The sequence below is a fragment of the Ranitomeya variabilis genome, chromosome 1 (genome assembly GCF_051348905.1).
Source record: "Ranitomeya variabilis isolate aRanVar5 chromosome 1, aRanVar5.hap1, whole genome shotgun sequence".
Classification (NCBI taxonomy): domain Eukaryota; kingdom Metazoa; phylum Chordata; class Amphibia; order Anura; family Dendrobatidae; genus Ranitomeya; species Ranitomeya variabilis.
The window spans coordinates 193741617-193757670 of record NC_135232.1 but is presented as its reverse complement, the minus strand read 5'-3'; the positions used below and the strand labels follow the sequence as shown (position 1 = coordinate 193757670).

The 16054-nt window shown below is 39.3% G+C and overlaps 1 protein-coding gene across 1 annotated transcript in view; it reads left to right on the top strand.

The window, feature by feature from the left end:
• FBN2 (fibrillin 2) overlaps nucleotides 1–16054 on the top strand; it is a 379678-nt gene that overhangs the window by 266956 nt on the left and 96668 nt on the right. Inside the window, exons 31-35 of the mRNA XM_077291494.1 lie at nucleotides 1553–1678; nucleotides 4969–5091; nucleotides 7091–7213; nucleotides 11217–11342; nucleotides 11990–12112. Coding sequence (XP_077147609.1) covers nucleotides 1553–1678; nucleotides 4969–5091; nucleotides 7091–7213; nucleotides 11217–11342; nucleotides 11990–12112 — 621 coding nt within the window. The remainder of the gene's footprint in view (nucleotides 1–1552; nucleotides 1679–4968; nucleotides 5092–7090; nucleotides 7214–11216; nucleotides 11343–11989; nucleotides 12113–16054) is intronic.

Here is a 16054-nt window from a genome sequence, read left to right as displayed (position 1 = left end):
TTTTTCGCTCAGCATTAGCCTCTGTAGCTTGATTGGATGAGGAAGCAACATCGGGAGGCAAAGGCTTGGGAAGTGCTCTGTCATGCCCAGAGAAATTAAAGCATCATTTTCATGTGATTTACAACACTAAAGGCCCCGTCACACATAGCGATCTACCAACGATCACGACCAGCGATACGACCTGGCCGTGATTGTTGGTAAGTCGCTGTGTGGTCGCTGGGGAGCTGTCACACAGACCGCTCTCTCCAGTGACCAACGATCAGGGGAACGACTTCGGCATCGTTGAAACTGTCTTCAACGATGCCGAAGTCCCCCTGCAGCACCCAGGTAACCAGGGTAAACATCGGGTTACTAAGTGCAGGGCCGCGCTTAGTAACCCGATGTTTACCCTGGTTACCAAAAAAAACAAACAGTACATACTCACCATCTGATGTCCGTCAGGTCCCTTGCCGTCTGCTTCCTGCTCTGACTGAGCCGCCGTACAGTGAGAGCAGAGCGCAGCGGTGACGTCACCGCTGTGCTGTACTTTCACTTTCACTTTGCGGCGCTCAGTCAGTGTGGGAAGCAGACGGCAAGGGACCTGACGGACATCAGATGGTGAGTATGTACTGTTTGGTTTTTTTACATTTACGCTGGTAACCAGGGTAAACATCGGGTTACTAAGCGCAGCCCTGCGCTTAGTAACCCGATGTTTACCCTGGTTACCAGTGAAGACATCGCTGGATCGGTGTCACACACACCGATTCAGCGATGTCAGCGGGACCTCAACGACCAAAAAACGGCCCAGGCCATTCCGACACGACCAGTGATCTCACAGCAGGGGCCTGATCGCTGGTACGTGTCACACATAGCGAGATCGCTACTGAGGTCGCTGTTGCATCACAAAACTTGTGACTCAGCAGCGATCTTGCTAGCGATCTCGCTATGTGAGACAGGGCCTTAATATCTTGGGCATGCAACAACAAGAAGATATAAAGGTGTCAAAGATTTACATTTCAAAGACCTGCATGCCCATATGTGCACTTTGGGTTGGTTGATCTTACTGACAAATCCCTTTTAAAGATCTCTTTAGATTAAGGCAGATATCTTTCCCAACTCTGCCTGTTCACTTCGATATATCATTTCTATTAGGTAGAAGGTTAACTGCCCTCAGACATCTCTGTTGTCATAACCCAGGGTAGCAAAGTACTGGACAGGTAAGAATCCAACCTGTGAATCCATGCTTCTCCAAACAGTAGATGTGTGGAAACAGTCAGTCTGCCCCAATAGGCATTAAATTGTCTGCAGAACCCATCCAAATCACGTCTACTTGTTCATTGTCACATTAATTATAATGGAGAGTGATTGTCATTCACATTACTGTATCAACAGGATTTATTGCACATTTATTGACATAGGATTGGTGACTTCCTATATGTAAATGAGGTGGGTGCACTATTACTGTCTAGTTCGCGCCGTGACCCAAAACCTATTTTCCATCCCCATTCTATATTATGATGATTTATTCGAATGATTACTATCTTTGCCAATGTCATTTTTTTTCTCTCTACAGATGTTAATGAATGTGACATCAACTCGAACATCTGCATGTTTGGTGAATGCGAGAACACCAAAGGATCATTTGTATGTCATTGTCAGGTGGGGTATGCAGTGAAAAAGGGGACAACTGGATGTACAGGTACACCACGAATCTAGAATCTACAGCTTTCTCTAGCTCCAATGACTTCATACCTTTGGACACAAGCATTCTCTTTGCTATATTCTGTTTTTCATTAGTTAATAAAGTCTTTCTAACATGACTTTTGTGTTTTGCTCATTTTTTTTCTTCCAAGCATGTGGTTGCATGAAATGGCCACGTAAGGAGGGAAAGAAGGTGCTCAGTAATATTTGTGGCTTGCATGTGCATGGTGGTGGGATTAACTACTTACTGGTTTGCATGGCTATGGGCAAATTCACTAGGTAAGTTTCAAATGCAACTTGAAAGACAAACACTAGGGCTACATATGGATGCATATGCTTTCTTCATGCTAAGAACAGCTGAACATATGGGATTATGACACCTGCAATGACTAGCACATCATACTCCTTCATCAGTCAACATACAATAGTCACAGTTTGATCAGTGGCTTCTTCTCACCACATACAGTAGGTTTCTAATCCAAGCTGGTCTTTCTTTGTCGATACTTTGCTGACCCATGTAGTCCTTTAGTTCACTGAGCATTTTGTCTTTCCTAATCCCAGCTCTGATATTTATAAAGGTGTATAAAGCACAATAACATAGGGCAGCAATCCCCCAGCTTCAATGATATAGAAGAAATACATTTGTATATAGCTACAAAGACTGTTAAAAATGAGCATTGAATAAAATATATTTGTGGCACACTAGTTTTCAGCCCAACCCTGTGTTTCACCATTTCGAGCTTTTTGGGTCATGATGGGCTTCAGCCAAACAATGTGTTTTGTCCTTCACAGCAAGAGTCCCCTGAACCAGTGACCATTTGCTTTGGAATAACACACTGAGCTAGTAGGGAATGTGAGAACAGGTTATATTTTGCAGTATTTAGGAAAAAAAATATTTTTCCACCACCAGGAGCAAAACAGTAACAATGCAGTGACATCACAAGAATCTGCATATCTAATCATATGCTGAATAGTTGCAAGTCAAATTTATGTATGAGATATCCAAGATGATTGTCTAGAACATGATGTCAGTCTCACGTTCAATGCAGAAGTGGATGCTGAGATAAGGAGCCTGAAAGTCAAACATTCAAAACATCGGTTGTTACCCTTTTGCTCTTCACTGTATATCTATATAAATATTTATGCAACTCATATTTTTTACAGTATTTTTGAGTGTATGCAAATACATTTCCTCTTTATTACTTTCTGCAGTGCGTTGCTGTGTTTCATACATTTTTAGAAATATTGGAGCTAGGATTGGGGACAATTACAAGCAAAATGACCTGAAGAACTGTAGAAGCCAATTAGTCTTTGGATCCGTTTTATCCTTATGGTTAATAAAGGTGATGAGTGGAAACTACCGATCGTCACCTTTGTGTGGTGAAAGATGCAGCTGTATGACTGAACACAGACTACACAGCCTGAATGGAGATAAGCTGTGTTGTCATGGATAGTGGCTGTATTTTTTCTGTTTTCTAATCCAAAACATAGACTATCCTTTTACGGATATTAGCATATTAAATTGGTAACATTATCCCCTTAACGGTTTTGCTTTTTTGTTTTTTGCTCCCCTTCTTCTCAGAGCCATACCTTTTTTTGTTTTGTCATCAATATGGCCATAGGAGGGCTTGTTTTTGGTGGGATGAGCTCTACTTTTGAAGGACACCATTGGTTTTTCCATGTCATGTACCAGAAAATGGTAAAAAAAAAATTAAAATGCGATGAAATTGCAAAAAAAGTGACATCCTACACATGTTTTTTGTTTGGCTTTTTTTACAAGGTTCACAAAATGCTAAAACTGACGTGCTATAAACTTTGCAAAAAAAAAATTGCATCATATTCTGATACCCGTAGCATCGCCATTTTTCGTGATCTCGGGTTGGGTGAGGGCTTATTTTTTGTGTGCCAAGCTGACATTTTCAATTATACCATTTTGGTGTAGATACATTCTTTTTATCGCCCATTATTGTTTTAATGCTATGTCGAGTTGACCAAAAAAACTTAATTCTGGCGTTTTGACTTTTTTTCTCGCTACGCCATTTAGCGATCAAGTTAATCCTTTTTTTATTGATAGATTGTGTGACACCAAATATGTGCATGTTTGATTTTTTTATTGTTTTATTTTGAATAGGGCAAAAGGGGGTTATTTGAACTTTTATATTTTTTTTATTTTTTATATTTTTAAAAAACATTTTTTTTACTTTTGCCATGCTTTAATAGTCTCCATGGGAGACTAGAAGCTGCCATAACCTGACTCTGCTACATAGAGGGGATGATCAGAATGCTTCTATATTGCAGAATTACTCACTTGTTATGAGCCCTGACCACTTAATGGTGCTCACAGCAAGCCGGCACTGACAACCATAGAGGTCTCCAGGAGACCTCCGGTTGTCATGCCAATACATCAATAGATCATGTGACGCAGGTCACCGGTGTGCGGATTTCCGGCGTGATTGTTAAATGACAGCGGCATTTAATGGGTTAATAGCTGCGGGTGGACCATGATTCCACCCGCGGCTATTCCAGGCACATGTCAGCTGTTCAAAACAGGGAAAGATATGGGATCACTGCCGGAGCCCACATCAAAGGGAGGGAGACCGACATCAGCGTAAATGTATGCCCGATGTCGGAAAGGGGTCAAAGGGGCTATAAATATTTATATTTTAACTCTGTAATACATAATAGTTATGTAGATAAAGGTAGTAAAATCCCTTTCCGTGTGTAGTATGTTATATTCACCATATGACTTTCATTGTATGCTGACACACCTGCCACTATTCTTACTGAATCTAAAATGCATTTTTGCCATTGCCTGACAAAAACCATCAAGTTAGTACAAAGAGTAGTCTAGTAATTAAATTAAATCCATCCAAACAGTGCATTTGGAAAAAACCTCAGAAATGTACGGAAAATGATCCTCCAGCCTACTTATGGCTCACACATCCACATTTTTTTTTCATTTTTTCCATGAATTTTTTTACACAATAATGTCATCCTCTACATGTACTCTGCAGAGAAATAGGAAACATTATACTCACTTTCTATCCACCTTCCAAACAAGATGATGTTTCCCTTTAAAATAAAAGTACTGGTAATATTGTATCACAGGTCATCATATCATATATGCTTGACTTTATAATCTCAAAAATGTGAAGAATCTCTAAGAACATATGGTTACATCCATTTGGGTGCTTGACCCATAGTCTTTGTGACATAAACTTATCCATAATACAGTGAAACTCTAATTTCAGAATTTCAAATTTGTTCATATTTCTATATTCTTTTCAGATGTGGACGAGTGTGAGATTGGTGCTCACTATTGTGATCTACATGCTACATGTCTCAATGTACCAGGAAGCTTTAAATGTTTTTGCAAGGAAGGTTGGGTTGGCAGCGGCATCATGTGTCATGGTAGGCATAATTATTAAGTTTCTAACAAAAACAATAAGTTTATGTTAAGCAATGCAGAAGTTTTTCAAATGTTTATTGCTATCTCCAAGGTGGCTGTAGCTCCATGTTGATATCTGGTTGCCGACAGGTCATGGTATAATCATGAATTGTGCAAATCCGCAGTGTTTATTTATATCAACTTTTAATAAGAACTTTAAAGGTGGGAATTCTTTTATTCTACTGTAACATTGTAAAGAAACATTGAGATCACACTATTTTATGACAATATCAGGATCGTACCATGACAAGTAAGCAACATGGAGTCTTAGCCTTACCCATACCTACACTCTACACTTTTAATTTTCCTCCTCATCTTGATCTAGACATATCTATAGATTATATAGACTCAAAGATTCTTAACCCTGCTGTTCTGTTCCCATGTACTATACACTTGTACTGCTCCAGGGTCACTATGACCCGGTTTATTAAATCTTGATTTTAGATACTCTAACTCAATTATTTTATACCTTTTGCTTACTAGACTGTATGGGAACGTGTTTGGAAATAAAAAAAAAAGAAAAATGAAATTGAAATCTTTTTTTTTTTTATGAAAAAAAAAACTTAGTAATAAGCAAAACGAAAAATAGCACACTACACATATGTTCTTCTATAAAGAGTCTTCGTTTATGGAGTTTGTTTGTATTCCAATTCGGGTTGATTTCCCTCCACAACACAAAAGCATTGTATGCCGGCAAATCCAGAATGTTGTAAAACACAATCATAGGCCACCGATTTGTTTTTCTTTTGCAGGTATATGTACTAATGAGCTGATCTAATGTGTCTACACCACCTTTGGTTGCATTATAAAAAAAGCCATTTTTATGGTGCGCAGATCTCAATGCATACACCTGGCAGAGCGCGTGTACGACCCCATTGAAATAATTTAGGAAATAAATAAATTGATATACAATAGTAGATGCAATAAATAGACCCAACTGAGGTTATAACTCCTTTATTTCACTGAAAATATGGCCTCACAGCTGTAAAAAAATGATGCCGGGTCACTATGACCCGAACACGACAAGTGTACAAATCGGCGTGTAGCAAAAAGTTAAAAAAAATAAAAAATACTCATAGATAGGTCCCCCCAAATGAGGAAAAGTCAAGTAACCTCAAGTCTTAGAAACTTATAGAAAAATATCTACAGGGCCACACAAATTCTCTACGGGTCACTATGACCCGAACCGAACAGCAGGGGTTTTAAGCATACTGTAGAAATGTTACTCAGTACCATAGCTATAAGAGATGCTGAGACAAAGGCCTGAAAAAGTGATCTACAAAAGGCTGTTTGAACCCAAAATGAATTAAAAGAAGACACATACCCCATACTTTTCAAACCAACTAAATCCACACATAAAAGTCCAGCCAGCCACATATGAATAGTTTTTGCTTGGCAAATGAGGCTCAAAGACATCCCAAAAAGTGGCTAACTAAGATACACCAAGAATCCAAACTCTATAGAAATTATTAAAATCTCTATAGCAGAAGGTAGAGAACAGACTACAAAGTAAGTTAATCATACATAAATAATGAATTACGAAAACTACAAGTGCAATAGTTCTACAATATAAAAGTATAACAAATAATGTGATATCCACTGAAAGTGCTAGCTAGAAGTAGAATAAATAAGGGTCCTAATATTGGAGTCAAAGGGGCCCCATGTCAGTAACCCCATTGGTATCGCCACTACCACTAGACATGCAACTTCATCAGGATTTATCAGGAGAGATGTTAATGTAGACCTCCTAAGTCACTCATGTCCATTATTCATCATAACTGGTGTCACAAATTGGAAGCTAACATTCAAGAGCATCAATATAATAATCAAACATCATTACAAGCATTTATCCAATATGCGTAATAGAAGTAATATGGAGGCCTAAAGATTGAGATATAATGCTATAATATATTGATGTCAATCTTAGTATGTAACTGTCTAACCAATAATTTCTATGTACAGACCTTGATGAATGCCTTAATGGAACTCATAGCTGCAGCATCTCTGCCCATTGTCTAAATACCCCTGGCTCATACAGATGCTCATGCATTGAAGGGTATTCTGGGGATGGATTTACATGTTCAGGTAAAACTATATCAACTTTTTTGTAATCTATTGTAGGTTTTTCTTAACAGACGACACAATATTTATTACGATTCATGAAACTAATAGAAAACGGAAATATCTAATTTTACAAAGAATGGTAAAGAAGTTTTTTTTATTTCTTTTCCTCCCAAAAGTAGGCCGCCATTCCACTCATTTAAGTAGTGTTTGTGGAGCAATGGACAATCATTCAGAAGCAAAATTTAGCTAAAAATGGTTTTCCCAAATAAAAAATAAAGAAATAAAATGTCACTATGAATAAAATCTTAAGTACCTTTAATTATCAAGTCATATTCATCTTGTCTAGGCAGGTAATAGCTATAGTAAATTAAAATGGCCACCATCTTGTTAGATTGACAGAAACCGTGTCCTAAAATGTTAAAAGCACAGGAGAAAGTGAGCATGTACAATAGGAAGTAAAGCACAGGAGACAGTGAGCATGTACAATAGGAAGTAAAGCACAGGAGACAGTGAGCATGTACAATAGGAAGTAAAGCACAGGAGACAGTGAGCATGTACAATAGGAAGTAAAGCACAGGAGACAGTGAGCATGTACAATAGGAAGTAAAGCACAGGAGACAGTGAGCATGTACAATAGGAAGTAAAGCACAGGAGACAGTGAGCATGTACAATAGGAAGTAAAGCACAGGAGACAGTGAGCATGTACAATAGGAAGTTCGACAGCATATCTTCCTTTACATGAAGGGAAGCAAACAGTGGATATTCTGATTTAATACTGGAGATACCAGAGGTGCTGAGGTAAAAAGAGGCTGCTCACACTGCTGTCCACCATGTCTATCTGATCTAATGATCTAATACTAGAGATAATAGGGAAGCTGAGGTAAAAAAGAGGCTGCTCACATTGCTGTGCATTATGTCTTTCTCGTACAATACTGGAGGTCACAGGGAAGCCGAAATAAGAAGCGGTTGCTCACACTGCTGTCCACCATGTCTATCTAATACTAAAGATACCAGAGGCCACTCACACAAAAGAGGCCACTCACACTGCTCTCCTGTTTTTCTGATCTAATACTGAATATACCAGGGGTACTGAGGTAATAATAGGTTACTCACACTGCTCTCCAGCCAGTCTTCCCGATCAAATACTGAAGATACCAGAAGTGCTGAGATAAGAAGAGGCTGCTCAAACTCTGGTCCATCATTCTTTCTTATCTTTTACTGCCGATACCAGTGGTGCTGAGGTAGGAAGAGGCTGATCACACTGCTGTCCACTCTGTTTTTCTGATCTAATACTGGAGATACCAGGGGTGCTAACAGAAGAAGAGGCTGCTCATGATGCTGTTTACGTTGGCTTTCTGATCTAATAATGTAAATATTAAGGATGAGTGCTTAAGTAAGAAAAAGCTTTTGAGACTGTGGCCCACCCTGTCTTTCTTATCTAATACTGGAGATACCAGTGATGCTGAGGTTGGAAGACACTGCTCACACTGCTGTCCACCCTGCTTTTCTGATCTAATACTGAAGATACCAGTGGTGCTGATGTAGTAAGAGGCTACTCACACTGCTGTCCACCCTGTCTGATCGAATACTGGAGATACCAGGAATGCTGAGAAAAGAAGAGGCTGAGCAAACTGTGCCACACCCTGTCTTTCTTATCTATTACTGGAGATGCCAGTGGTGATGAGGCTGGAAGAGGCTGCTCACCCTGCTGTCCAGCTTGTTTTCCTGAACAAATACAGGAGATACCAGGAGTACGGTAAGAAGAAGCTGCACACATTGATGTCTCATTGTCTTCCTGACAGCTCAATGTCTGTTGCGTCATGGAGATAACCTATACTGCAAACTTTCAAGCTATCTCCAGGTTGAAACAGTGAAACTTCTTATTGCACATGTTATACTTTTCTGTATTAGCATTCTATACCTGGTTTCTGTCAATTTAAAGTCACCAGGTTTGGCTGATATAAGATACAGCCACCACCTTTCAACGCTTATCTACAGCATTTCGCCCGGCGCATCCCATTTTCTTATGATCGCCCCCCTCCTTCTTGCTTCATGGCTCCCCAACATCGTGCTCCTGCGCAGGCATACTTATCTGCCCTCTTGAGGGCAAATCAAAGTACTGCAGTGAGCAAGCGCCGGTGTACTTATCTGCCCTGTTGTTGAGGTCAGAGAGGCTCAGCGCCTGCCCACTGCAGTGCTCTGCTCTGCCCTCAACAACAGGGCAGATAAGTACACCTGTGCAGGAGTGTGATGCCGGGGAGCCTGTGAAGCAAGCAGGAGGGCGGCATCGCAAGAAGATGGGAGGCACCAGACCTGGACCTGCGACACCCATCAGACCGGACCACCCCCCAGGTGAGTATAATAAAACATATTTTTCTTATCTTTCAGGTCAGATCAGGGGTAGTGTTGAGCATTCCGATACCACAAGTATCGGGTATCAGCCGATATTTGCTGTATCGGAATTCCGATACCGAGTTCCGATATTTTTGTGATATCGGAAATCGGAATCGGAAGTTCCCAGTGTATGGTTCCCAGGGTCTGGAGGAGAGGAGACTCTCCTTCAGGCCCTGGGATCCATATTCATGTAAAAAATAAAGAATAAAAATAAAAAATATGGATATACTCACTCCTCCGGCGGACCCTGGACCTTAGCGATGTAACCGGCAGCTTCCGTTCCTAAGAATGCAGTGAGTGTAGGACCTGTGATGACGTCGCGGCTTGTGATTGGTCGCGTGAGCGGTCACATGAGCGGTCACGCGACCAATCACAAGCCGCGACGTCATCGAAGGTCCTTCACTCTGCATTCTTAGGAACGGAGGCAGACGCTTGGACCGGTGAGAGCCAGGGGCCGTCCGAGGGGTGAGTATATCAATATTTTTTATTTTTATTCTTTATTTTATACATGAATATGGATCCCAGGGCCTGAAGGAGAGTTTCCTCTTCTTCAGACCCTGGGAACCATTCCGATATTTTGTGTCCCATTGATATGCATTGGTATCGGGTATCGGTATCGGCGATATCCGATATTTTTTGGGTATCGGCCGATCCAATCCGATACCGATACCTTTGCATATCGGAAGGTATCGATCAATTCAACACTAATCAGGGGCTTTTCTTATCTGTAGATAAGCCCTGAGAGGAGGTGGCCATATCTTACATATCTTATGTCGGCCAAACCTGGTGACAGGTTCCCATTAACAAGACAGTGGCAATTTCAATGTACTATAATTATTACTGACATTGAAAAATAAGTGCAGTTTGTTAGTTAAAGGTATTTAGAATTATATTTAGACTGATAGTCTTACATTGGCTACTGCTCTATGCTTTACAAAGTGTTGGCACCTACCAATTTATATGTCTTGAGACGTAATGTATAAATAGCTTTATCATGCAGTGCCTTATTAAAAGCGCCATAGTATGGTGCCCAAATAACTCTTTTGTACAGTTAGTAGTCATTTGTGAATCATAAGCCTTTAATACCAGTCTTCCATTATTCATTCAATTTACTCTAAATACAATACTACCAAAACATCATAATAACATAAATATTGTCAGTCAATATTGACCATGCTACCTAGTTATGGTTACCAGATGGCAATAAGTGATTTATTTTTCCACACTATAGATTTAAAGTGAAAAAACATTCCCATAGTAATGAAGGTACAAGATTGGCCTGTAATTGACAACATAGTCAATGTAATTACTAGAGAAATGTCACTTATATTTTATAGTATAATAGAGAACTGTACCTGATATCATTAAACATCCAACAACTTTAAATAAAAGGATAAGCTGTTACACTAACTTTCATTATGTAAAAACCAGAGCCAAATAGGTTGCCAAAGAAGAATTATTGTTGAAGATCAGATTTACTATACATATGAAAAGCTGTACAATTTAGCAAAACAGTGCGAAGTGTTGTGTTTCAGGTTATGGTGTCCGACCACTGAAATATGTCCTTTATTATGAAACGGTGTTTGAGGGTGGAATGTAACTTGTCACCATTTCTTCTTGTCACGTACAGATGTTGATGAGTGTGCGGAAAATGTTAATCTGTGTGAGAACGGACAATGTTTGAATATCCCCAGTTCGTTCCGATGTGAATGTGAGATGGGCTTCTCTCCAGCTCCAGACAGTAAATCCTGCCAAGGTAAGGCCACAAATTTTTGCTTTATTACAACTACTTAACATTTGGATTGACTTTGTTAAATAGAAATTGTATGAAAAGCTTGGTAGAACATTTACCTGGGCGGCAGTCAGTAGAGTAATAGAATATCTGATCCTTCCGATTGACTGTATTCATTAAGATATGTACAAATGGACAACAAATAACATCTGATCACTAACATAATTTTCCAAATTTGGTAATTTTTTTAAGTGATACACCTTGTGTTCACATCGTTTCCACTAGATTAGATTTCTATGTCAACACGGCTAGTCTTCTAGGAAACAGCTTGGATTCCATTACATAACTGGGAGATCAGAGTACTTAGTAGAATTATCCTATAGAAATTATATTTATTTGTTCTCTTGAACTGGTGGTGACCAGAATTGGATTGAAATACCATACACATATTTGTATTACTGGCTAGGCACAGCATGGTTTTATAAACTAGTCAATAATATTTATGTTGCTTTAGAGATTAAACACTGTTTTTTAATACATTTTGTAACATAAATTACATCTACAGTACATCAGTACATCTATACATGGATTTAAAAGCTAAATTGCAAGAGCAATTCTACAGGTATGCACATAGTGACACAAAAGTAACAATTTCATATTTCTTCTTTTAGACATTAACGAGTGTTATTTTGAAAATATTTGTGTATTTGGAACCTGTCAGAATCTTCCAGGGATGTTTCAGTGTGTCTGTGATGATGGTTATGAGTTGGACCATTCAGGAGGAAATTGCACAGGTATGTATCATATGAAATGGTTCAACTTTATAAGCTAAGAAAAAAGCTTAGTCTGCTACTTTTGTATAGACTATAGCCAAAACATTGCAATTGTTTTTCATTGTTTTGTTGCTGACTTTGTAGGTATTATATTTTTAACACCTATGATATGTTTAAATTGCGGTTAGACTTCCTAATTATTCTACTTCAGTATTCCCATTTAACTTAGTTATGTAATTAAAAAACATGAAATTCAAATGGCATCAGACAGCATTGCCTGGCAGTAAGGTGGTAGCTAAGGGACACACAACTCTAAAAAGTCACAGGCCTTTTTTGTCTAATGTCCATTTGAGAGTCTACACTAAGATTCCTAAAGCTAATGTTGGGGCAAGAAGAACTGTAGAACCACTGCATCCCAACCATTGTTCCTTTATACTTTATATATTATCCTAATCTCATACATTTACAGCATGTCCACATGTTATGAAATAAATATATATATATATATATATATATATATATATATATATATATATATATATACACACACAGTGGGTACAGAAACTATTCAGACCCATTTAAAGTTTTCACTCTTTATTTCATTGCAGCCATTTGGTAATTTCAAAAAAGTTCATTTTTTTCTCAATATCTCATTAATGTACACTCTGCGCCCCATCTTGACTGAAAAAAACAGAAATGTAGAAATGTTTGCAAATTTATTAAAAAAGAAAAACTGAAATGTCACATGGTCATAAGTATTCAGACGCTTTGCTCAGACACTCAGATATTTAAGTCACATGCTGTCCATTTCCTTGTGATTTTCCTTAAGATGGTTCAACTCCTTCATTGGAGTCCAGCTGTGTTTAATTAAACTGATAGGACTTGATTTGGAAAGGCACACACCTTTCTATGTAAGACCTTACAACTCACAGTGCATGTCAGGCCAAATGAGAATCATGAGGTCAAAGGAACTGGCCAAGGAGCTCAGAGACAAAACTATGGCAAGGCACAGATCTGGCCAAGGTTACAACAGAATTTCTGCAGTACTCAAGGTTCCTAAGAGCACAGTGGCCTCCATAATCCTTAAATGGAAGAAGTTTGGACCACCAGAAGTCTTGCTAGTCCTGGCCGTCCAGCCAAACTGAGCAATCGTGGGAGAAGCGCCTTGGTGAGAGAGGTAAAGAAGAACCCCAAGATCACTGTGGCTGAGCTCCAGAGATGCAGTAGGGAGATGGGAGAAAGTTCCACAAAGTTAACTATCACTGCAGCCCTCCACCAGTCAGGCCTTTATGGCAGAGTGGCCCGACAGAAGCCTCTCCTCAGTGCAAGACATCTGAAAGCCCTCATACAGTTTGCTAAAAACACATGAAGGACTCCCAGACTATTAGAAATAAGATTATCTGGTCTGTTGAGATGAAGATAGACATTTTTGGTGATAATTCTAAGCGGTATGTGTGGAGAAAACCAGGCACTGCTCATCACCTGCCCAATACAATTCCAAAAGGGAATCATGGTGGTGGCAGCATCATGCTATTGGGGTGTTTTTCAGCTGCAGGGACAAGACGACTGGTTGCCATTGAAGGAAACATGAATGCAGCCAAGTGCAGAGATATCATGGATGAAAATCTCTTCCAGAGTGCTATGGACTTCAGACTTGGCAAAAGGTTCACCTTCCAACAAGACAATGACCCTAAGCACACAGCTAAAATAGTAAAGGAGTGGCTTCAGAACAACTCTGTGACCATTCTTGACTGGCCCAGCCAGAGCCCTGACTTAAACCCAATTGAGCATCTCTGGAGAGACCTGAAAATGGCTGTCCACCAATGTTTACTATCCAACCTGATGGAACTGGAGAGAATCTACAAGGAAAAATGGCAGAGGATCCCCAAATCCTGGTGTGAAAAACCTTGTTGCATCATTCCCAAGAAGATTCATGGCTGTACTAGCTCAAAAGGGTGCTTCTACTCAATACAGAGCAAAGGGTCTGAATACTTATGAATACTTATGACCGTATGATATTTCAATTTTTCTTTTTTAATAAATATGCAAAAAATTCTACATTTCTGTTTTTTTCAGTCAAGATGGGGTGCAGAGTGTACAGTAATGAGAAAAAAATTACTTTTTTGAATTAACCAAATAAATGGGGTCTGAATACTTCTCATGCCCATTATATATATATATATATATATATATATATATATATATATATATATATATATATATGCAGTGGCACTTAAAAGTCTGGGCACTCCCGGTCAAAATTACTGTAATTGTGTACAGTTAAGCAATTTAAAAGGCCTAAAGTTAAAGATGACACATTTTCTTTGTATTTTAGGCAAAAAAATTGTCATTTTTTACATTTTAAAAATTACAAAAAGGAAAAAGTGTGGGTACCCTGCATGGTTAGTACCTAGTAACACCCCCTTTTGCAAGTATCACAGCTTTTAAATGCTTTTTGTATGCAGCCAAGAGTTTTTCAATTCTTGTTTGAGGGATTTTCATCCATTCTAACTTGAAAACTTCCTCCAGTTGTGTGAGATTCTAGGGTTGTCTTGCATGCACTGCTATGTTGATGTGTAGCCACTGATTTTGAATGATGGTCAGATCAACAGACTGTGAGGGTCATTGTAAAACCTTCAGCTTGTGCCTTTTGAGGTTTTCTATTGTGAATTTTTGACTTGTGTTTAGGGGCATTATCCATTTCTAGAAGCATCTTCTTTTCATCTTTACAACTGCAGCTTTTTACAGATGGTGTTATGTTTGCATCAAGAATTAGTTGAAATTTATTTGAATCTATTCTTTCCTTTACTTGTGAAAAGCAGAACTTAATATTTGGTACAGAAACCTCTGTTTGCAATGATAAAGGTCAGACCTTTCCTGTAGTTCTTGACCAAGTTTGAACTCACTGCAGTAGGGATTTTGTCCCACTCCTCCACACAGATCTTTTCAGGTTTCTAGAAAAAATATATTCTATTGGGTTCAGGTCTGGAGACTGGTTAGGCCAGTCCAGGACCTTGAAATTCTTTTACAGAGCCACTCCTTAGTTGCCCTGGCTGTGTGTTTCGTTTCATTGTCATGTTGGAAGTCTCAGTCACGACCTATCTTCAATCCTCTTACTGAGGGAAGGAGGTGGTTGGACAAAATCTTGCGATACATGACCCCATCCATCCTCCATTCAATAAGGTTCAGTCGTCCTGTTCCCTTTGCAGAAAAGCATCCCCAAAGTATGATGTTTTCCCCACCCTGCTTCACAGTCAGGATGGTGTTCTTTGGGTTGTCCTCATCCTTTTTCTTTCCTTCAAACGTGGCGAGAGGAGTTGATACCAAAAAGTTCTATTTTGGTCTCATCTGACCACATGATCTTCCCCTATGCCTCCTCTGGATCATCCAGATGGACATCGGTGAACTTGAAATTGGCCTGTATATGTACTGATGTGAGCAGGGGGACCTTGCGTGCCCTGCAGGATTTTAATCCATGATGGCGTAATGTGTTACTAACAGTAATATTTCAGACTGCGGTCCCAGCTCTCCTCAAGTCATTGACCAGGTCCTCATGTGTAATTCTGGACCGATTCACTGACCTTTCTCAGAATCATCCTTACCCTACAAGGCGAGATCTTGCATGAAGCCCCAGACAGAGGAAGATTGACAGTCATTTTGTTTCTTCCATTTTCTGTTAAGTGTGACAGCAGTTTTTGCCTTCTCACCAAGCTGCTTGCCTATTGTCCTGTAGCCAATCCCAGCCTTGCGCAGGTCTACAATTTTATCCCAGGTGTCCTTACACAGCTCTTTTCTCTTGGCCATGGTGAAGAGGTTGGAGTATGATTGATTGTCTGTGTGTACAGGTGTCTTTTATACAGGTAACAAGTTAAAACAGGTGTAATTAATGCAGGTAATGAGTGCAGAGTAGGAGAGCTTCTTAAATAAAACTAACAGGTGTGTAAGAGAATTCTTTCTTGTTGG